Raw genomic sequence first — 25,199 nt, forward strand, 5'->3', positions numbered from 1 at the left:
TGGGTAAAAACACATTTACACATTTACTGTATGTGGCCTAGTGTAAATGGAACAGTTTTAACAAATCAGATAGCTATCAGATCAGAGAAAACACATGAAGTGACCAGGTGTAAAAAGGCCCATTGTGCTGAGTGTTTTGATATGTCACATGACCATGTTGTGCAAATTTTTGATTTTCACGTGACATCACGTGACGTAAAGTGACGTAACCAAAATACACGTGAGGCAGTTCCCCTCATCGGGCTGAGTGTTTTGATATATGTCCATGTTGTGCTAACTTTTTGATTTCGCTTATTTTGGGGGCGGGGCTACACGTGATGTCACGTGAATACCCGGTGGGGTGCCAATACTTTTCGGGAAAAGTGGCTAGTGAGGGTTAGAATATTTAATGTGAATACTGCAGACATTATGGGATTCTAGTTATTATTATACTGCATAGAACAGTACATGCAATTCTTAATGTTGAATGAACAATAGATTAAATAACCACGTCTAACAAATGTGGTGAGCAGATAAGAATCTTAGAACTAACAACATGTAAAAGCTCCAGGAGGCTGAGTCTCTGAAGATTGGAAATAATGGATTCTTATAGTCTTCAACTGCCTGGTTTTGGTTGCATGAATCTGCGGGTGTATAGTGTTCTTAATAAACTGGCCAGTGAGTGCATGTAGTGATCAATAGGAGTGCTATACCTTCGAAAAATGCAAAATGTTCATCATATTTAAAATAAAATCTAAATGATCCACGTCCACAGCAGAGTAGGTATATCTGAGCCTTGTTAAGCCTCCCTGGCATGCCAAGCAACAATAACCACACTCTGTGACTAATACACACGTCTGGTTCACTGTGTTATTCTTTGTATTAGTCTTTTTATTTTTCTTGTTTATTATCGATCCTTTGTCTACCTTTTATTTTTGCCTTTGGATTTCTGTACTAGCCATGTACTAAGCTCTCATACAGTGTATAATATATTTATGTACTACTATTATTATTATTTTTAATTGCTGAGTGCTGTATCACACTATTATTAAAAATAAATAAATAAATAAATACAGTATATATATATATATATATATATATATATATATATATATATATATATATATATGAATGACGCTGTGATCTTATACAATATAGCTTTGGGCAATTAAAAAAAAAATAGAACCTTTTATCTCTAATAATACCCTACATTACTTCCATATACATGTCTTCACTTTGAAAGGACATATCTACAGCCGCCAGATAAAAATATTTTAATAAGAATAAAGTGTACATTTAAATCTACTCCATTGTAAAGGGATTCAGAGCTGCAATAATGGCATGCCTGTGGATTCCCCTAACAGTATCATGTGGACTGTAATTGACGTCGTAATCACAGTGTTGGGTCTGATTTAGCAGCTGAATACACCAAAGTCAGCTTGAGTCACACTCAAGTCACCATGGAAACAGCAACATCCTGAACTACGCATCTCTTCAGAAAATTTAAGTCTGGTTTGCCAGCGCTTTCATGACTGAACACTGCACGACTGCCATGACAACAGCTTATTATGGAATTCTCCTCATGTTCTGGGAGAAACAGTTGGAAGTACCTGAGAGGCTTATTATGCATCTTTAATTGGGTCTCTCTGTGTTTGCCTGGTAAAAAGGAAGGTGTGTTTAGAGGCCATGGAAACATGTATGCATGTGTGATTGTGTCCTACCTGTCCAGAGATATGCAGCACAGGTGCAGTATGGAGGCAGTGGTGAGTAGCACATCCAGCGAGGTGCGCACCAGGCAGAACGTCTCGCCGTAGATCCAGTTCTGATGGATTAGCTCGATGGCCCCAAACGGCATCACTAGCACTGATACCAGCAGGTCAGCAAAGGCCAGTGACACTATGAAGTAATTGGTCTTAATTTTCCTAAAAATGAACAGAGTCTCAATATTAGCCTTTTAGATTAGATCTTTTGAAGTATAAATTATAGATAAAATATAAATCATATTTAAACCTCCCTTTTCTTGTGTATATTTTTAAATTAATATCAATGTAATGAGAGTGGAAATGGCTGTTGGCTCTTACTTGTCTTTTATTACTTAAACTTATAAAGGAATTGTTCAACAGGAAAGAGAAGAAACATAAAAATATGCTAAACGTCCCTGTGATACTGCAAGTGCAGCGGTTTGAAAAGATGTATTTCAGAGGAAGCCTGTTAGCTTTCACCCTCACAAGTTGGCAGCTGTATCCGAAAAGTGGATACTAGTTAGGAACTGTCAACCAAATCGGGGAGAAATCGTGGAGAAAATTATTTGTGCATGCTTATTCAATATTAGATAGGACATACTATACATGTATAGATATACATGATATCTTAAATTCAACTAACTCAGTCCACTCTGTCTATGACTCTCTCTGGCTTCACCTAACATCATCAAGTGTTCTAATGCAAATTCTAAGAAAGAAGAGAGGTGGAACTGCAGAATATTTTACTCAGTATTTAATTTCCCTTTCAAACATGACTAATAAAAAACTTGCTGAAAGTCATTCATCAGCAAGTACTCTTCTTGTAACAATACAAAGACATCTAATAATGGATGTAAAACATCAAAACTGCAACTATATTAAGTAATACAAAAGTTAACAGACAAAAGTTAGTCAAATGTCCTGCTTCTTTTATAAAAAGGAAATTCATATCCTCCTTCAAGCCAATTTTTATGTAAATAAATGAGGTATGGGCTGCATGATATAAATGTGTGTGTGTGTGTGTGTGTGTGTGTGTGTGTGTGTGTGTGTGTGTGTGTTTGTGTGTGTGTGTGTGTGCACGCGCGGTAATCCTCGTATAGAATATCACAGTCTCTTCTGTAGTGCTTGAGAAAGACCAGACCCTGTGGCACTCCATTAATAACTATAAAAACTCCGGGCTAAGGGGGTGGGCTGTGAGAGCTGCAGAAAAAGCTATGCTATATATAGCCTACTGAGAACCTCTAAACAAATTCAAATCACTCTGTCATGTGTTCAAATGCATGGCATTAAAAATGCACTACCAGCTGCTTCTAACAATATACATCTGTGCAAGAATGAAGACATGAAGTGTACTGACAGTTTTCATTTACCATGGCACATCTGAGGTCTATTTGACATCAGATAATTATACCATCAGATTATATGTCAGTGTTTACAGAGCCCTATTATTAAAAGCCCATTGTTAAAGCGTAATGATACCAGATGGCATCATAACAGTAATGCAGATGGATCAAACAGTCTGACTACTTTCTCTGTGATATACCTGCTGTTTGGGCCACTGTCACGTTATGTAATTTTTTCCCCTTCAAGCATAGTACAGAGGATATAAAAAGTCTTCCCACCCCTGTAAAACCCTGCAAACCATGATGATACAAACAGGAGATTTTGGATTAATCATCTGGTCACAGAAAGTCATCTCATTACACAGGTATCCAATCATATTTATAACATCATTCGATACATTAATATTGGTTCACTAGGTTACATACTTAAGATACCGTGAGTTTAAAACATTGTTCAAAGTTACAATGAGTTTTTTTTTTTTGTTATTGTTTTTATTAAATACAACAGGGAAAGAATAGGGAAAGAAGTGCTAGTTGAAGTGTTTCCTGAATAAGTAGGTCTTCAACCGCTGCTTGAAAATAGCCAGTGACTCAGCTGTCCAGACCCTTAAGGGAAGTTCATTCCACCACCTTGGTGCCAGAACAGAAAAGAGTCTTGTAGTGTACTTGCCTCTTACCCTGAGAGATGGTGGAACCAGTCGAGCAGTGCTGGTAGATCGATGGGTGTGGGGTGCAGTGTGAGGAGTGATGAGGGCTTTGAGGTTAGAGGGAGCTGGTCCGTTTTTGGCTTTGTACGCCAGCATCAGTGTTTTGAATCTGATTCGTGCAGCTACCGGAAGCCATTGGAGGGATGGCAGCAGCGAGGTGGTATGCAAGAACTTAGGCAGGTTGTAAACAAGCCGTGCAGCTGCATTTTGGATAATTTGCATTTGTGTGTGTGTTTGTGTTTCATTTCTGAGCACACCTGATCCAGGAAGGAAGAGTATGTAAGATTTTCATCTAATTTCATCATAATTCTCTGAAGTTTGTTTTCCATTTCATTAGTTCCAACTATCCATAATAATGCAATCAGCCAATCATGTGGTCACATGTCAAGAGATTCAGTTAATGTATGTAATCAAATTTCAGAATGGGGAAAAGTGTAATCTGTTATTTTTACATGTGGCATTGATGTCAGTACCAGATGTGAGTATTTCAGAAACTGCTTATCTCCTGGGATTTACAACAGTCTCTAGAGTTTACACAAAGCAAACGCTTTATCTGTTGATTATGTGCTCAAAATATATCTAACCCCATAAGAGTCCAGTCAAGCAGCCGTTTTCTTTCGAGCAAAGAATTGTCACTGTAAAAGCTCACAAAGCCCTCTTGGGTCTAGTGGACACTCCATGAAGCATTCTGAATCCCAGAAGCATTGTCAATCTGTCTAACCATAATAAAGGAAAGAGCTGCTGGTCATGTGACTTTGAAGAAAAATAGAGCTGGAGTAAATAGTGATAAATGTAAAAAGAGATAAATAGAAACTTCATTTTAAACTCTAAAAATATGTATTCTATGTTTCTTTACTTCTGTAAAGTTGCTTTGAGACTTTAGAGCAATTGATGCAGTGAGTTATGAATGTGAACATGAACAGTGAGTTTTTTTTTCTTGTTGCCGAAAAGATAATTTTTCTCCTTTTCATAAGAACACAAAGCCTTAAAACCAGTATTTTAATGTTTTCTGTGTGGATGAGAAAATATAAGTGAACCTCTGCATACTTACTGTGTTTGTGTGTGTGTGTGTTATGAATGTGCGATGAATGTTTGTTTATCATGACTGCTGACCATTTGTTAGTTTGTGATCTATGATTAATTTTTTGCTAATGTGTGCAGTTTAATTTTTACTTTGTTATAACACTGAATTTAATATACATATATAAATTATGTACTTCTCTTGAATCCACTGCTCTAACGGTACAAATTATCCTGCAAGTGAAGATTTTGGGCAAGAATCTTGTTGACTTTGTATTCAAGGGTAACCTTAAGCAGTAGTTCACCTTGTCTAACACTCGATATGCACGTTGGTCGTGTTTGACAGAACAGTTTATGACATGCTATCACTGAGCTGACATGCTCATGTGAGCATTTTCAAATTGTTTTGACATTTTCATTTGGATGGAGATACTTTCAAAAAAGCTCTTTAAGTGCATTTTTTTTTATAATAATGGAAAGGTAAAAGTATGTTTTTTTTAAAAATATTTATATTTTTACAGACAAAACTTAATGACTGCTGAGGGGGGAGGAAGTCAAACTCATCGTCTCGAAGAAGTAATTAGCCGATACAAACACTGACATGAATAACACATTTTATTCTTGACCGAATCGGATTGAATACTTTCTATTCATATGCAGTGATTCTGGTAGAACAAAATAAAAAAAGTATACAGATAAAATTATGCTTTTGATGCATTTATGTTAAGGTTAATAGATGTTTGAGAAATAGCAAGATGTAGAAAGAGAAGGTATAAGATAAGGGTCTCTGACCTGAGCTGCCGGTCCTTGCAGACAGCCACCATGACCAGTAGGTTTCCCAGGACGCTCATAAGCATGACCAGCGACAGGAAGCTGATGAGAGCAACTCTCTTCGCCATGCCGTTGCTGTGGTAACATAGAGATGATAAGGACTTATTTTACAGCAATCGATAACATGGCACTCACTAATGTCTGATTAGAAACAGCTTTAATGATCTGATTGACATTTAATGGTCCAATGCAGACACCGCTATTTTGTATTATTCGTATGAAAACCGCAGACACACCGATCAGATATTTGCAACCGTATAAATGGCTTGATTTGATAAATTGACCTGATAAAAGAATTTCACCACAAGTGGAAACCTTGAGTATGTTTAAGGTATGTTGGCACACATCTGACGAATAATGAAAAATCTCACCAAGAACGAAAACAGGAAGTCAAGTCTCTGCTCTCAACTCAACACCACCCTCTCCTTAAAACCATGATAAATCTTGAGAAATTATACAGCAATTCGTCATAAATTGAATCTGTTAGAGTAAATGACTATTTTCATATTATGCTGTGTCAAGATTTTGGTAGAAAAATGTCACTATATGCTAACTGAACAACACTTTTTGTCATTCTGTGATGTTCTCCACTGCGCGATTTATTATTCTTACAAGTGCTGAATCAAGATTTTAAGAGAGATTTCAAACCAATGTCTTCAAAATCACTGGGTTTAAATCATACTGATAAAGTATTTAGTCTGGCAGTATGCAGTGTGGGATGTAACCTGGGAACTTTATGCAAATGAGTATTGAATATCATCATGATGGTCATTTTTAATCTATTCTGCATTTTTTTTTATTGGCCAGCATGTCAAACACGTCAAAATAGCATGGCAGCTAATATACAAAGCAATGAATATACTCAAGAGGGAGTATATTCCGCCAAATCGGACGACAAAAAAATGCCTAACCTGTTCAGCAGAAAAAAAGATAAAACTACTCATTTACAGCATTTAGCAGATGCCCTTATCCAGAGCGACTTACATTTCTATCTCATTTTATACAACTGAACAATAAGGGCCTTGCTCAGGGGCCCAGCAGTGGCAGCCTGGTGGACATGGGAATCGAATTCACACCCTTCTGATTGGTAGTCCAGCACTTTAACTACTAGGCTACCACATACTCCGCACCTGTATCTTCCTTTTAACTAAATTATTAGGCCACATTTGTTCACAAACTCTTTCCATCTCCTGATTGGTTGCAGCTCCTGTCACTGTGTAGTTGGACTTTTTTCATGCCTGAGATGTGATGATGACTACTTTATCTGACCTGGTGACCTTTCCAATTTTTTGTGGCTGTGGTGGGAACAACAGTCTCGTTGCGTGGCAGACGCAGCCATGTAGGTGTGACAGCTACAACCTTTGACCCCTCGTGATTTCTGGAGCTGATGGTGTTATCGGCACACAGCAGCTTAATCAGAGCTTTAAGTGAGCTGCCCTCGGGTCAGCTAGTACACCAGATCCATTGTTGATGGGGCACGAAGCAGCTCGGCTCTGTGCAGTAGGCTGAAAACAAATTTCTCATTTTAATCATTTAGTGGCCTTTATGCCAATCACATTAGAGTCGCTGCAACGGCAACAGGCTAGATGCTAAAAGTGTACAGAGGATATTCCAGACAAAGCGAGCTCCATGATTTGTGAATAACGGTGTTAAAAATGACAACAAAAAATGCAGAAGCCATTAATCATCAACAGCTATAAAATATAAATAATTTAGAATTTTGATACAATAGAATTAGAATACAAAATTGTGTGGTGATTTTAAAGCATAAATGTTCAGTGTATCTAATTCACAATACATGTGCTAAAGATTTTAAAGAACTGAATTGACATATTTTATTCATATATAATTATATATTTATTGTTGTATATTATTAGAGTGATGAGTGTTCAAAGTTACTCAGTATGAGCAGCATGTTAAATATTCGTATAAAACATAACAAACATGTTACGTGAAATTTAAGATGCTGTAAGATTTCTGTTATTGGCCAAAGCAAGTCTCAGAGCTGCTGATGCCTTGCATTCAAACTTTTATTTACAGTAATGGAGTCTGCCTGTAACGTTGTGTCAGATAATTCAAACTGTAGTAAAAGTTCTGCCTAACAGGGAATAAACTGAGTATGAGTTCGTCATACAGAAACTAGAGATGAGAATAATAAACTGACACTTAACTCTTAGAAAAGGTGAGAGAAATCTTGACCTTAATTGCACAGAAATCATTCTATTGTCTGCCTGGTTGCAATCTCAACATTAAAATGAGGTCATGTATCATGTTTTTCTCTTTTAACTGCCTACACAAGAAGAACAAATGTGTTGATTAGGGAGCAAAGGGTTTTATCTGCAATTCCAAATGACTGATGAATAATTTATCCTTATACCCGTTTATTCATGTGTCCTTTTTGACAAGTGGGCTGATAAGTGTAGAGCAAACTATATAATTTTGATCAACCATGTCATCAATGAAATGGTCATGTGGAGATGTGTTGTTCAATGCTAGTTCACTAGGTCAGGGACTAAGGATACCATCAGTCTTAAAAGCCTGTTGGGCCAAAGAGTATGAAAAGAAAACACGGCACTAATTCAAAATAATAATTCAATGCTGGGTGAAGAGATGGTGTTTAGTCTTCAAGATAACTAGTGATTCAGCTGTTTGTACAGCCAGGAAAGTTCATTCCATCACCCGAGTGCCTGCACAGATATGAGCCTTAATGCAAGAAGACTTGAACCCTAGGAGGAGGTGGATCCAACCGAGCAGCGCCAGATGCTCAGACGGTACAGAGAAGGATGTAAAATTATAATAAGTCCATTTTTGGTTATTATATAAATTCTCATAAATATCAACAAGTTGTCAGTTGAATTGAATGATAGTAATTAAAACATGCATAGTTTAAAAATATGTAAGACTTTACATATTGTGTTCTGTCAGAGGTAAAGAATATTACTGTACATGTTTAAAATCATGTGCACTGTTCATGGAATTTATATCAGCAGTAAAGTGGACCATGGCTATAAAACATTTGAGAACCCATGGTGTAAAATATTCAGATATTATGCAAAAGGAAGAGGCTTCCTGTAAAATCCTAGCTGAAAGCCCAGGTGAAACTAAATTACTAAACAGAAGACACATATATTAAAAGTAAACTCAACACTGTGAACGACAGTTTTCTATATAATTTAGTGCTCAAACTCTCAAAGCTGTAACAGTTCTCATATTATAAATGGGGGAATTACAGTTATACCTAATCAGGTTTATATCTTTGGTGCTTTAGAATGAATTTCCTTGAATCTTTCAAACTCAATAAGAATCTAGACTCAGTGGGGAACAGTACAAGCATAAAAGATCATGAAAGTGACGTGACATACAGCTAAGTAGGGTGACCCATACTCAGAACGTATTTAACCCATCCAAAGTACACACACACAGCAGTGAACACACACACACACACACCGTGAACACACACCCAGAGCAGTGGGCAATCATTTATACTGCGGTGCCCTGGGAGCAGTTGTGGGGGATTCGGTGCCTTGCTCAAGGTTACCTCAGTCGTGGTATTGCTAGCCCGAAACTCAAACCCACAACCTTAGGGTTAGGAGTCAAACTCTCTAACCATTAGGCCATGACTTCCCCCTCCATGTTGATAGGGTGTATTAAATGAAAAACTGCTGGGCCATCACCAACTTCCAAACCAACTTCACTGTGCCTAGGCACAGATTTGAAAGGTCTCTGGCAAAAAAGTAAAAATTAAGATAAAAATTTCCCCTCAGTTTATGTTCTGATGATGGTGACGACTGCCATCTAAATGTTGCCCTAAAATCTCTCAAATTTGGTTAAGGTCTGGGGAGCATAGTATATGCTTATTGCATATTATTTCCATCCAGATTGGATGGGGTTACCCTGAAAGTTCTTTAGGTCAGAAGAACTTTGATTTGCAGTGACGCTTCCCTCTAAGACCAAACATGGACCCAAGACATGAGAGAAAATTTTCCTCCACAGCATAACAGAGCCACTATATTTTCCTTTAATTTGCCAACTGTCTCTATAGCTTTCCACTCAATCAACATGTGCAGTGTTTAGATAACTATATGTATAAATCAGGCTGTGCGTTTATCGGAAAGACATTAGTGTCTTCCAAACGGCAGTGAGCTATTTGCTGTACATGCCACATTTTCAGAGAATAAATAAGGAAAATAAGTCAGGCAGAAGAAAGAATAGAAAGGAAATGGAGTTCACATTCTGAAAAGCAAGGAAATACTTTGACTTGTTCCCACACATCCGAGGCGCTCCATAATCTCCAGTTTCATTTGCATATGAACACTCGGCTGCCTCATGGAAACAAAATGTCCATCAACTGACTTCATACAACTCGAACAATCATAAATCCATTTCCTGACAATTATCCTCCGTGCTTTTGCCTGATCCCGGTACACAGATTGCAATTAATTTGGAAATATGATAATAACATGCACCTGGGGATGATCAGGTTGTCTGCACATGTAGAATTTACAGGCACGTTTCTGTCCCAGGAAATAAACAGGTCTTTAATGCTAAAATCTCGCCAGGGCTTCAATGGAAGTCTGGCATGGATTTACTGTAAATACATGTTTAAAAGATTCTAAATGGCTGATTGTTTTGCAGGATTCGAGTATATCATTAGCATGCTGCTTACATCACTTATGTTCAGCTTCCTGTAAACTTTAGCCTTGATGAAAAAATGTTTACATCTGTGTTGAAATTCAAGTAAATCAGTGTAAAGGAGTGTGTATATGTATGGGCACGTGGCATGTAATCAATCCACAGATACTCTGTGTTTATGTGTGTGTGTGTGTGTGTGTGTGTGTGTGTGTGTGTGTGTGTGTGTGTGTGTGTGTGTGTATAGCACTCAATTACCCTTATCTTCTCTACCATACACCTATTCCATACCATATATCTTCCCTATACAATATTCTTATCGTGTTTATTTTAAGTGCTGAGCGGCAATAGCGTGTAATAGCATAGAAAATGCATGTCAATATTATAATGCATGAATCTATTAAAACTTTATCAACTTTATCTTTAAGTCTCATCATTCAGGTATAATATGTTCTTTTGACAAAGAGATAGGACAGAACTTAAAATAGTCTTTAGATACTGATTTACAGGTATTTTCTATTAAGTAATTCTCATCTCAAAGGATTATCTCTTCTTCATCACTAGAAAGAGATAAAGCGTATTGTGCCACAGCTTTTGAATTCTACAACAGAACGGCTCTGAGAAAAGATCCGACTATAATGTAAATGAATACCATTATGAGTCCATACTTTTTATGTATTTATGTATCTATTTATTTTTAGTTTTTATTATCACTTCAATACTAACAGAACAGACCCAGGAATACTGTATTACAAACTTGTCAGTAATTTTTTTTCTACTGTCTCCAGTCTTTTGTCTTGAGCACATCACACTGAGGGTTATTTTAGAACAGATTTTTTAAGCCCATGTAACTACCTGAGATGATTCCCCAATTACCCAATTTCTACAACATGTCCTGTGCCAGGACATACTGTGAGCTGTACTGTCTGGAACACATTCATGTTTTTGCATCATTTTTACACTCACAGCACACACAGACACATACACACACATTTTTCTAAACATCCTTGTGAGGACCTTCCGCTGACATGATTATTAATGCATCTAATTAATGCTATGCTACATCTAAATCTAACCTTAACCTTGACTTCAGTCTTCAGAATTTTTAATTCAAAGTCACAGTTTTTGTATTAAAAGCATTTTCAATAATGGGGCCAGACAGATAATCATTCAGATATTCCTGCGATTGATTGAGGCACAAAAATATAAACACATAATCAGCAGGTTAATTTAATTAAAATTATTACTTACACATAGTGAATGTAAGAACAAGGTCGATCACTAGTTTCGACAATCCTTAAGCCTTAAAATGTCAGTAATAGCACATATTACAGCTGATAAACACAGCTTTGACCACTTCTTCCTTTATTGTCATTGCACTGACCAACAACAGTTCAGATTTCATCCACTGCACTGGTTTCACCGCCAGCCTCAAGACCAAGCTACGCTACATGATTCATTTCAGCATGTATGAGAGAAAGATCTGAATGAAGAGATTCGTATTCTGCTGGTATTCCTTTGACATGGATCACAGGATTTAATTTAACTGAATATCTAATTAAATGACTATAACTATGCTGCTAAAACCATCATTGCCCCAAACTGCATATAAGCTGTTTGTTATTTGCCCCAAAGTACACATAAGTTGTCTGTTTTTTCTACAACTCCATGAATACTGTTTTGAGAGACAACAAATCTCTTCTGATAAGCATAAAGTATAACAAACGGTAGAAAATGTGGCTTAGTGTGATATCAGGCAGTGACGCTACGGGCCACGCTCAGCGATGTAAGTGGAAATGTAAAGAAAAGGAAAAAAGGCACAATCCAAGACTGAGCGCAGCACTCGGAGGAGCAGTCTGAGATGATAATCATGATCTGAACCCAGGCTTCCTGTGTTTTATCAATGGGGATTTTGACAGCTTTTTTAGACACACTGGAATAACCATTCACACAGAACCAGACAGCTGCCTGAACTATTCAACCTCACTGTGCAACCAAGGAGGGACTCACACATTGAGAGACCTGAATGAATGCCTTGTTTTGCTTCGGTTTTTGGAATGCATGGGTTTATTTCACACAAATTAGCTAGAACGCCCGCAACAACGTTCCAAGACCACAATCACACTGCCAGCTGCAGCGTAACATTATAGAAATGCTTAAACCTTAGTCCAAGTTCAGTAAACAGTAAAGGTCACTTCTATGCCTGTTTGCTGCTATTTATAACTTCTAGTTCATTGAAGCATGAACATTGTCACAGTATCCTTATGGTTCATTTGGGTGAGCAATAATCAGATAGAGCAGGTGCGAAAGTTGATGCCAGGAGAGGAAGGCCACGTTTCCTCTGCTGAAAAATGAGCTCAATGCTCCTATGCTCAAAATGCTCCTATGCTCAAAATCACTCTATTACATCCATAACAGAGGAAGTGGATCGATTCTTCTTCTCCTTTAACAAAGCAGGTCACCAAGGTGAGGAGCAAGCATTAAAAATGCACAATCATGCACCATTAATAATGAACATGACAACATTAACTTTAAAACGTATGAATCAGAATCATTTCTACACGTGCCAGAGGTACAGCATACATATTAAAACACACAGTAATAGTAATAGGTTTCTAACCTCTCGTTCGTATCGACTTCCTCCATCACAGGCATCTGGCCGCTGGAACTCAGATTCATGTACCCATAGAAGAACAGCGTCTCTGTAAAGTAAGGAGTCATGGACATTAATCTAATACCGATACAGACGACAGACATACAGCAACAAAGAGACAGCTTCTGAGAAACTATAGACTGTAATTTGCTGTTCAATTAATCCTACTTAACTCACATAAAGGAACGCTTACTGTATGTGCATTATCACCTCTGAATAAGGAAATAATTATATTTTAGAAATGGTGCATTGATTAAATGAACTGAACTGTGGGTGTATAAAAGAATAATATTTTTCTTATGCCTGTGAAAAATGAATGTCACATTAAAAAGAAGACAGAATGACTAATACTTGGAAAAGGCTAATATTTAAAAGGCTAGTATTAAAGCAGCAACATATGAGACGTAAATAAAAAAAAAGAGTTTTTACTTTATATAAAACATAGGTGTAAAATATTTTGCAGGGGATAAGCATTGGGTGTAAAGTTTGAAATGATCTGTAGGACAAAGTTCAGAATAAACTGTGCTACAAAAATGCCAATAGCTAATTCAAAGCATATGCATGAGCTTAATAACTGTACTAAGAAGAATGGGAAAGGAACCTCCATCAACCAAGATCCATTATGTAATGTGTTGAAATTGATCCTTTAAATCAATGGAGTGGAATCAACTGGCAGGCTGCTATTTTTAAAATGCATATCAGGTTTCATACCCAAGCCCAGAGGTATGCACTTAGCAGGGGTCCTGCCTGATCCACATTAGCAAAAAGAACACTGCAACTTCTCATACCAAGTGCCTCAAGGCTTTCTTGTTACATTTGCAGCCAGGAGATTTGCAAGTGCAATAAATGTATTGGTCATCACTGAAACACGGAGATCCACATGGGGAGAGGAGCAAATAGCAAATGCTCAATTACCCCCTGTCTCCTGTTCTCCCTCCACCCTCTCACATTACAGACAGGAAGAAGGAGAGAGAGAGAGAGAGAGAGAGAGAGAGAGAGAGAGAGAGAGAGAGAGAGAGAGAGAGAGAGAGAGAGAGAGAGAGAGAGAGAGAGAGAGAGAGCGCGTTTCCTGCATGGTTACCCCAGCGGGATGCTCATCATCCTCTACTCAGTCAGAGGAGAGAAGCTCTACAAGAGCCCACCAGTAGGGAGCTTCAGACAGTGTTGACTTCTCCAGATGGCCAGACACTTTTAATAGTGTATGTAGACAAAATAACATTAGCTACCGGCAACGTCCACATTGTCACTATGTGACGTAGAAAAGTGCTTCCCAAACCTGGTCTTGAATTAATGTGAGTAAGCTTGTGTGATTCCGAGTTTTACCTGCAAAAGGTTTTCCATTTCAAAAATATAGCGATAAACAAGCTTCTTTACCATTTCAGGTTTAAAGATATTAGAGGAGGGAGTAATAATTTTACTAGGTGTGCAGTCAAGAACTGCTGCAAATCGTGGAGAAAAATTGAGGAGCCCCTACAGTATGTATAGTGCTTTAAGGTTGACTGGTAATGCAATATAATTTGCATAAACATCACTGGATATTGTGACAATGTGATATCATGTAGGGATGATATAATTGTTAAAATTGTTAAGCCTAACCCTCAGAATTTGAAAATTTCTTTGCTCAAAAGACACTTGAGACTAATCATCAGAAAGTCTTGTGTGAGGTAAACTTGAAAAGGGGTGAGCAGGAAAAACACAAAGGTCAATACCCGAGTCCTAAAGGAGTGAGCAGAACTAAGCAAAACTGACTTAGTCTTTCTCTGTTTAGTATTGGCAAGGTATCTGGAATGACCTTTTAAGAGTACTGGAAGTATGAAAGTAAGCAACGAGAGCAAGGAACGATTATAAAAAAAAACCCAAAACAACAATTATTCGCAATTTGTCTAATAATTGCTGCCGATTTAATGACATAATGAGAGTCAGGAAATCCTAAAAGATTAAAAAAAACAACAGACCATAACACCAACAATTCTTTCTACTATGCTTTCTGAGGGACTACAATAGGCTCATTTTAATATTCATGACTTTTATGAGATCAGAAGTTTCACTTAGTGTTTGGTTCATAGCCCATTTTCTGCCTTGGTGTTGGAGAAAGAAAGGGTGTTCGAACCTTTTAAAAACCTTTTAAAGCCTCTCTAACGATGAACCGCAAAACCATAGTCCTTAAGTGTAGTAGGTGCTAGATGATCTAAAAGTATTCCTTCTGCATTTAAGACTTAAATCATGCACTTTTATCATGGACTTAAAAGCGAACAAACTAAGCAGCAACATGATTTTATTGACTGTAACCATCCATTCTGAGAGGCATCCACTGTGTGTGTTTGTGTGTGTGCGCGCGAGTGTGTGTGCATTTCCACAATTGTTTTTATGTTTTATTCATAACACACAGCTAACTGATCTACTTTATGAATAAAACGAGAGAAAGAGAAATTCTGTTTCATTTCTGAAACCCTCCATCACCTTATATTTCACTTTGAGGTCCTTAAAGCGAAAGGTCAGCAGCCAAGCATTTAAACCTGAGATCAGAGAAAAAATCCCTTTTAATAAGCAAGACTTTTTGAGTCAGTAGTATCCAGAAGACTTAAGAGGAGACTGCTTGTTAAAGCAAAGTTGTTCGACGTGCAAGAGACACGGATGAGTTTCATGCTCTGCTGTGCTCCGAGAGCTGAGTGGAACTCAACCCTCAAATCATTCATTCATTCATTCATTTTCTACTGCTTATCCGAACTTCTAGGGTCACGGGGAGCCTGTGCCTATCTCAGGCGTCATCGGGCATCAAGGTCCTCAAATCATTTGTTTTTAAAAAATGTATTCTTTCACATACCATACAAAATTTCCCATCACCCCTTTGCACTTTACATTTAATTTAAATGCAAATGTTGACTTTAATAATGATCTTAGTGCTTGCTTACCATTGGCTGGGTGATATTTAGAGAGAGCCTGTGCTTGTGAATGGCGCGTTTCGCTCCACTCCATCTGGTATGAAGATGAGGGCTGCTGAGTGTGTCACACTAATTTACCACTCCATTAATATTGCAGATCATGAAACATGTTTCACTCAAGAAGGCATCAAGGATTACACTGCTATAGGCCAGCTCACAAGTTCTGAGGCACAAACCATAACAAGGAACTAATATCATCAATTAGCAAAAGACTTGGCTTATGGAATTAATGCCACATATTTGACACCTAATAGACAACAAAGCAATGTTAATCATCACCCAAATAACTCCTAAATAAAATAGCGTTTGCTTACTGTGCTGAAACATAATGCATTGTGATCCAAGAATATGGTGCTTCAGCATATGGTTATATAATACAGAACTGACCTTTGCCAGTGGCAGAAAATAAAGGACAAGGGGAAAAAATAGCTTTAAGAATAAAAAAGCACTTGAAATACACTGCAGTACATCAAACATCTATCAGAAAAAAACAAAAAACATAATGATTCACCTGATTATAGAGCACCTTAATGAAGTACGTTTAAGGCCAAATTTTCAGTGCAACAGTCCATCTTTTTTACTTGTTAGAATAGTGCAATATAAATCATAATATCATACATGAATAAGTGAATGAATTGTTTTAGTGAAAACTTGAAATAGGATTATAAAATAAGTAAAATATTGTTAGATATATTATAAATATAGTGGTGATTGTCCCTTAGTTTATTTCATTGAAGAAAATGGGATTTTTTTCACATATCTTTTAACATTACTCATAAGTTTGCCTCTCATGGGCAGAAATTAACACCATGATGCAAAGGAAATGCAAACTGTTCCCTACTGTATATACACAAGTATGTACTGTATCCCGCACTGAGCTGCTCTGGTACTCAGCTTTCACTCTTCCTGATCAGCCTGTGATAGTAGGAGTGAACTGTAAACCACAAACCATCAGACTAAGTGGGCTCAACAAATTAACAGCGTCCACGCTTGTGACTTAACACGTCCATCTGTAATTCTCTGCAGGTCAGTCATCTTCTACACACCCTTTCATGTGCCAAAGTTTACTCCCTTCCTCACTCAGTTAGTGTATCTCATGCTATAAAAAAGTCATAATTCACATAAATGTTATTTTATAGCTGATAGATTTTACAGCCTATCGTGGTATGTACGGCTTGGAGCAGAGTCCAAAGACACGCAGTGTGTTTCCTCCTGCATTACTATCCATTGGGTAACCTCTTTCGATCACTCGCACCACTTCAGCCAACAGACTAATCAAATACTGACTCCCTGACTGAACAGAGCCTCAATCATATGCACATAACAACTAGGAGAGAAATAAACAACACAACAGGGAGTTCTCTTGGGCCCTCTTGGCCTGATGAATTATTAATCTTTGACAAAGGTGTGTTATCTTGAAAGCTCGGCACTTCAACGTGTTGTAAATGAAAAGGACTCTGTCCCTGCCGTCAGAAGCCTACTGAGAGGCATCCAGAAATAGAAAAAAATATTACTTGTATTTTGTCAGTGCACTCTCTATTAGCTCAGTCACCAGAAAGCTGACACACATGCCCTTGGACAAGCAAGAGTCACTTACAGCAAACCTTTAGCTTTATTTTCTATTGCTATTCGGTTAAACTTATATTCGGTTGTTAACTGTGTGTCGAAGTGTAACGTGTTCTGTAAAGTACTATTGAAATGATCTGTATTTCTGAGGAATTCAAACGTTTTTCTGTTAATGAAGTGAAAAATGTAGACTTAAGGATACGAGGGTCTGAATATTAAAAAAGAAAATTATATTAGTCCATAATAAATCTTATTCTTTACACATTAATTGTTCCAGATAACAAAATTTCCTTCTCTAGGCACACAAATCAAGATAAGAACAGCTTCAGACTAATTTATGTCTCTAATAATACTGAGAGTCATGTCAGACATGTCTGGAACATGATGGAACATAATCACTGACATGCGTAAATGGTTATATTAGTTATACTTTGAAGATCTACAGTATTTCCTGTTAAATAATCATTTTCAAGTCAGAGGCTTGTTATTTGTGAACATTTATGCATTTATTATTTATTTTTAAGACATAGTGAACCTGCCATTAACATTTTAACAGTTTGTAGCAATTAAAAAAAACTATATATATATATATATATATGCAAAATAATGCACCTTGTGTTGCACTGCTTATGATTTAGAAATACAAAATTCTTCCAAAAAGTTATTAAGCTTCATAAGGCACACAATCAGGGCTACTAAGCAAAAACAACTCATCGAAAACATTGATTAAATTCGATAATAAATAAGGCTGGCAAAGAATTTCTTTATTGGTTAACTGGACTGTGTTATACAGCACACAGTGGCTTCATCACTTCGTCAATTCACAATATAATGTATGAGTATGCTGTATATGGTGGTGCATGTTACAGATAAAACAGGACTCTCGAGTAGGGGAACTTGTAGGCCTCATGTTCTAACGTGTGTTGACGTGAGTAATATTCCAAATTTGAAATTTTAACCATTTGTTTGAATCGTGCTTATTAGCTACCAGTGTATTGAATTATACGCTGCTATATCCGGATTTTCTTCCTGTTACACACATAAAACTTTATCTTGTGCAACTTTGACCAAGATAATTGGTAGACAGTACATAATGAATTGAAAATGTCTGAACATGGTTTTAAGACTCATGCTTAGGGCAGTGGTGAAGTAGTGAAACAGTTTCAGTCAGTGATACTACTTATACTTCTTTTCCTTTCACAGTTGATACATACTACATAGTTTCAAGTTATTAAGTCATTAACTTGTCATCTTGCTTTTTAGTTCACATCAAACTCATACGATGAATGTCACTGAACACAAAGCAATATATACTGTTATGCTAGTATATATATAAATATTAACCATAACACTGAACATTATCAGTAGGGCCCTTGATATCTGAGCAGTTCAGTGTGTGGAAAGTGAGAAAAAGCATTGATCCCGCACCCCGATTCCAGAACAAACTCGATTTAAAACACCAGAGCAGAGGTTCACAGCACAGTTAGCCCTGGTTTATTCAATTAAGGTTGTTTTGGTGTCCATTTTCAAAAGCTTGCCTCAGCACAAGTTGATACCAACATTTCCACTGCTCCCCTCATTTAATGTCACCCAGAGTCTCTCTGTGTAAAAACTAATTCAAAATAATGGTATAAATCAATAACAGTATGAGTGGAATAAAACATACAAAACAGTAATTGTACTTAGTTTAATATTCATATAGTTAGTAAACCTTAGTACATTATTCGATACCATTCACTACCATCATGTAACAATCCCAATATTTATGTTCATTAACATCCATTAAAAACAAAGGGGTACAGAGGGGGAAATCTGCGAAGAAACATAAAAAAATTAAAGATGCAGTAAAATGAAAATCAAATCTGCTCCATTCTCCATTCATTTTGGTGTTAATAAAAAAGCATTCAATATACAGTATAAGAAAGTAAAAATATATCACAATACCCAGGATATCTCAGTATTTTGTCATGTTTTATCATTATATTGTCCAGCCCTAAGGTGCATCTATTTATTTGTTTGTTTGTTTGTTTGTTTGTTTGTTTATTAGATTATTTATTTCATACTAATATTGCTTTACTAGAAACGGTAAGTTTGTTTTTGCAGATAAAATATGGGTTTTAAATTAGCATTTGTATTTGGATCAAGCTATTAACACAATCTAAACAGTTCATTCATTCATTCATTCATTCATTCATTCACTACCGCTTATCCGAACTTCTCGGGTCACGGGGAGCCTGTGCCTATCTCAGGCGTCATTGGGCATCAAGGCAGGATACACCCTGGACGGAGTGCCAACCCATCGCAGGGCACACACACACACTCATTCACTCACACACTCACACACTACAGACAATTTTTCCAGAGATGCCATTCAACCTACCATGCATGTCTTTGGACCGGGGGAGGAAACCGGAGTACCCGGAGGAAACCCCCGAGGCATGGGGAGAACATGCAAACTCCACACACACAAATCGGAGGCGGGAATCGAACCCCCAACCCTGAAGGTGTGAGGCAAATGTGCTAACAACTAAGCCACCAGGCCAATCTAAACCTTTATAGATTGAGCGTCCTACTGAACTAACTAAATATCAGTCAGGATGGTAAACAAAAGTTTGGTGAAATCTGTTTGCATAGTGCAATTATGGCAGTTTTTTTTTCACCTGATGTGGTATGAGCTAGTGAAGAGGACAAATGGCCATTTAATAGAGCAGTAAAATGCTTATTCCACCACGCCAGGGTAAATTTTGGTGATTTCTTACTGGCCTTTCCACAGAATAAATAGTTCACAGTTTGCTGTCTGGGTTTCATGCACTCTTAGACTAAGGGTCAGTTGGAGAGCTTTTGGATTTTGCAAAGCAGAGGAATTCAGACTGCCACAAAGTGATTTACAAGGATTGCTGTTGGAGCACAGTTAGCCTTTTTGGTGTTAAAGTCTGAGGGCTCATTGTACCTGTAACTCATCTGTGGTGCAGTATATATGGTATTTGGAGTAAAAGAATGGAAAGAGGGAGATGTTATCTTATCTATCAGCCAAGTTACCACATACTGCTCTTTTATCTTCAGTTAATATTCACATCAAACATCAGAATGGGGAAGAAATATCATATTGTTGACTTTGACCATAGCATGGTGGATGGTGGCAGATGGGTTGGTTTTCAATGTTTTGAAAACAACAGATTTTCAGGGCTTTCCATGCTCAACAGTCTCTAAAGTGTACATAGAATTGTGAGAAAAACCTCCAGTGCAGATGGAAACACCTTGCTGATGAGAAAAGTCTGGGGAGAATGGCCAAACTGGTTCAAGCTGACAGGAAAGTTAAAGTAATTCAAATAACCACTCTTTATAACTGTATTGAGCAGAAAAGCATCAGCATGTCAAATCTGGAGGCGTATGGGCTACGACAGCATAATACCACACCAGATTTCACTCCTGTCAACCAAGAACTGGAATCTGAGGCTACAGTGAGGCTCACAGGAACTGTATTTAGAAAAAGCCCAGGTGATGTTTTCCCAATTTTCAACTTTCCAGTATCTGTGAACAAACCCCCGCCTGATAATCCAAAGCTCATTACAAGTAAGGTATAATATCTTTCAAGGCACAATCAACAAAATTCAGTCAAGTGATACAGGTAAAACTATTCACAAGGTGGATAGAAGAAACCTGCTGGATGTAGCTTACATGGTAATTAAATCTATGGGTTTCTATGGGAGAAAGGATGAACTGATCAAAGGAGTAAGAGATCGATTAAAGAAATGGGTTTTTGACAGATGAATACCATTGGTATGCTGTTCTTGAGGTTAAACGGTTGAATCTTTTCTTTGGATGGCTCTAGCTCAAAAGCTTAGAGCAACAGAGTTGGTGCATTTTTCTTTAATGAGTAGGAAGTAGGAAGACGCAAACAATAGTGAGGATGGACAGTCAAGTGCTCGCAGTAGGAAATGTAGGTATGCAGCTGTTAAGTCTCAAATCGGATTTGGTGGAATTAGGAAATGCAATTAACGAGTATCATTACAATAATTTCATTTATTTTGCACTTCATAGAAAACAAGTTTACAAAGTGCTTCACAGATTGTAATTACAATGAATAGAAAGCACTGAGATACAGATGAGATTAAAATAAGCAATGAAACATTTTATCGATTGCACTATGTATAGTCGCAGCGGTGACATTTTTATGATTTGTGCCCCTAAGCTTTTTGTAATTTGTGTCCTCATGCATGAACAAAGAGAAACGCACGACAAGAACCTTATTTATAGTTTTGAACCTTCACATTTAAAGAAAAAAAAAAAGAAAAAACATAAATAAGAGCTCTTAGTTTGAGGCCTGAGTAACATAGGAAATTAATTGAATTTTTCTGCCTTCTTTGTTGTTGTCATGTTTCTATTGTACCTTTTTGTTTCACCAGCTGACGTCTAAATATCAAATATTCATGAAATAAAATATGAAAAAAAAAAATCCCCAGTACAGTACAAATTCAGAAAAGTACTACAGTAGTTGTGAACAGAGAAGTACAAGTAGGATATTCTAGTCTATTTACTGGAACCTTATTATTGTTTCATAAAATGGTAAATACGTGTATATAGGATCCAGAAATATACAGAAACATATATTGAGTGATTAAAATATCAAAGAAAATCATACATGGGCATGATGTGAGATTACAGCCTTGATGTCTGTTTATCACAAGCTACCGAGCACGCACATTCACACACTCACTCATACCTACAGGCAATTAATTTTAGCTAACCCACTTAATGGCTATTGGGAGCTATAAAGTGCCAACACTACCTTCTGCCCCTGAACTGAAAACAAATAAAAGTTAATTAATCTGATTTTTTTCAATTAGGTGCACAGGATGGGAAAGGGACTCCCACTGTCAGCATAAGATGAGATTTGGGGCCAATTTCTGAATAATTTTTTAGAGATTTTCGGTTGCAACTCATTACATTCTACTGAGGTAACATAGATGAAAAATATTCAGGAGTTTTATTCAGGATGAATAAAAGAATAGCTGACTTTGAAATCTAAAAACTTTTTGTATGCTTAGGGTCAAGTGCAGTTAAATTACAAGCTCAGCAGCAAAACAGGAGCAAACATCCTGTCCACTCTTACAGACCCCTGAGCAGAGAAGAACCTGAAGGTCATGACAATTGTTAAGTGTCCGGACATGCAGTTCACAATGAATCCCAAACATTTGAAGATTTATGCCTTAGATACTCATCGTATTGGCCCAGGAAGGATCAAGTATTTCAACCTCTGTGGAGTGTAATATGTTTTTGTCATGAATAAATATGCTGTTTTTGTGTTGTGGAGGCTCCTAATTACCCTCTAGGTCTGCTATATTTCTGGCTGTGTAAGCATTACCCAGTTTTTGGTTAGTATAATGGAAAATGCTTTAAATGGGAAGCCATTTATACCATAACTTATTTAGTAGTAAATACTTTGCTAATGTAGCTGCAACTATGTTTAATAATCTGAAGGAAAAATAGGGGAATTGAAGAAATGGCTGGGTTATTAAAGCATTAGGTTTATGGGCATGGGCATTTGAGGCCTGGCATAGACATGCCAGTGGTGAGGTGTGAGGGCTTTTAGCCTGGGGTAGATCAGAAAAAAAAGCTTATTCCTTGGAAAGGATTATGTAGTTTAAAAATAAATAAACAGATTTGTTGTAGCTGTTTACTTTTCAGCAACTGCAGTTGTATTGCACTTGTGGCGTTTAGCATGCGGCTTTATGCATAACTTACATTTATCTCATTTATACAGCTAAGCAACTGAGGATTAAGGGCCTTGCTCAGGGGCCAAGGAATGGCAGCTTGGTGGCCCTGGGATTTGAATGCACGACCTTCCAATCATTAGTCCAACACCTTAACCACTGAGCTACCACATCCCCTGTATTAGATTAGCTGATTAACTGTGTGTCTTTCTGCAAGAATTTCTGTATTAAGCATATATAGGCTGTTTAAAAGTAACTTGTCCGTAGTAGAAAAACTATGTGAATTGTTTTTTTAGGAGCCTAAAAAGCAGGAATACTGTTTTTGGTTTTACTGATGGTCTGAAAACATACAGGAAGTACCTACTTTATATTATTATGCTAGACTTGTTAAGATATCAGTTCAACAATGTTGAAATTACTCCCAGGTGTAGCAACAAATGTTTGCCTTTTTGTCTATGGCCATCTATGGTTTTGAGGTCATGAGCAAAACTGGGTGTGCTCTCTGCACAGCAACATTGGGCAATTAAGGGGGTCCACAAGTCCATTTATGCCAATAAAAGCAGATAGGGCATTCCTCTGAGTGTGTTATACTGCCATGTGATGCAGCATGAGCAGCAATTTGAAAAAGATGTGGTTGGCTTGCTTAACATGTCGGAGGAAGCATGTGGTAGCCTTCACCTTCCCTGGTTGGTAGCTATAGTGTGATTGGAGAAAACTGTCTGGTGGGTGGGAATTTGCAGCTGACCAATTTGAGGGAGTTTAGACTGGCTGATCTCTGATCTAATGTTTTTATGCTGGCTGATTTCTGAATAAATGTCAGTATTAATGTCGGTGGTATAACTGTTTTGACTTGTCATCTATTGAGGACTATTAGTTTTGAAAAGCACAAGAGTAAAACACACACTGCTTGTACAGCTGATGAAAAGAAGGATGCTTTTAACTTTATTTATTGAATGTATTTATAAATTATTGGGCAGAAGTCAGATGAATTATTGGGCAAAAGCCAGATACCCTGCTCTGTATCAGTCAAACTCAAGAGACCAGTTACCCAATCGTTTAACGTGTCTCCCTCATTTACATTTACATTGGCCAGCACCAATCAATCTAGACTGTAAACTAAAGAACATTTTAACATTCCAGGACGCATAAACTGTATCGTTCCCCAGACAAGATTTGGAGAGGAGAGCGGTATAAATCAGTGGCAAGGTCCCTTGAGTATTATGCAGGCCCTGGAGAGCACAAATACTCTGTTCCTGGGCTTGTTTTCTGTCCACAGGGAAAACTGACAGCACCAGGAGTGTGTTTTTTCATCTTGTAGGCACTCATATCAGGAGGCAGAACAGCAAGCTTCTGTTGTCTAGCTACACGATAGGACTGGACAGCTCACTTTACAATACTGTTTTTTGATTTCTGCTATAAGCAAAACTAAATAAATAGAATTTTTGGAGGGAACAGTTTTAAACTGAGGCACTTGTTTTCAGAGGGAAGAAATAATAGAGTGTTTTACCAAGCACCTGGAGACATTTTCTCACGCTTAACTTAAAGCAAACAACTCAAGGTGAAATCAATATCACACTCCCAATGTATTGATTTAGCATGTTTGTTTACATTGATTTTCCATTATATGTAGATTCGATCCAACAATTGCTTTTAATACAAACCATACATATAATCCAATTTTCTAGTAGTAAATACAAGCGACTGTTAACTGAATGAAGTTAACAATTTTACCCTGATGTGTTTCCAAAATAAGTATTAATCTGAAGGCATGAAAAGCCTGTACAATAACACTGTAAAAACACACTGCATCCCATAAGCCTGATACTATTAAATAAGAGCTAAATGATGAGGTCAGTAAAAATGTAATCAATAATAGTTTATCTAAGTGTTTTGAGGATTCTGAATCCATCATCTTCATACAGCACAATAGGCAAGTCGTGGCCTAATGGTTAGGGAGTCTGACTGGTTGTGGGTTCAAGTCTCTGGCCGGCCGCGACTGAGGTGCCCTTGAACAAGGCACCAAACCCCCCAACTGCTCCCCGGGCGCCGCAGAATAAATGGCTGCCCACTGCT

General features: G+C 37.4%; 1 protein-coding gene across 3 annotated transcripts in view; it reads right to left on the minus strand.

Annotated features, from left to right (window-relative positions):
- The window catches only part of htr4 (5-hydroxytryptamine receptor 4), a 73,742-nt gene that overhangs the window by 41,357 nt on the left and 7,186 nt on the right, over positions 1 to 25,199 (minus strand). For all 3 annotated transcript variants that reach the window (XM_027136006.2, XM_027136007.2, XM_027136008.2), the window contains 3 exons: positions 12,872 to 12,953; positions 5,584 to 5,697; positions 1,701 to 1,901 (listed from right to left, as the gene is read on the minus strand). In XM_027136006.2, the coding sequence (XP_026991807.1) occupies positions 1,701 to 1,901; positions 5,584 to 5,697; positions 12,872 to 12,953 (397 nt within the window). The remainder of the gene's footprint in view (positions 1 to 1,700; positions 1,902 to 5,583; positions 5,698 to 12,871; positions 12,954 to 25,199) is intronic.

Source organism: Tachysurus fulvidraco, chromosome 17 (assembly GCF_022655615.1).
Source record: "Tachysurus fulvidraco isolate hzauxx_2018 chromosome 17, HZAU_PFXX_2.0, whole genome shotgun sequence".
Taxonomy (NCBI): domain Eukaryota; kingdom Metazoa; phylum Chordata; class Actinopteri; order Siluriformes; family Bagridae; genus Tachysurus; species Tachysurus fulvidraco.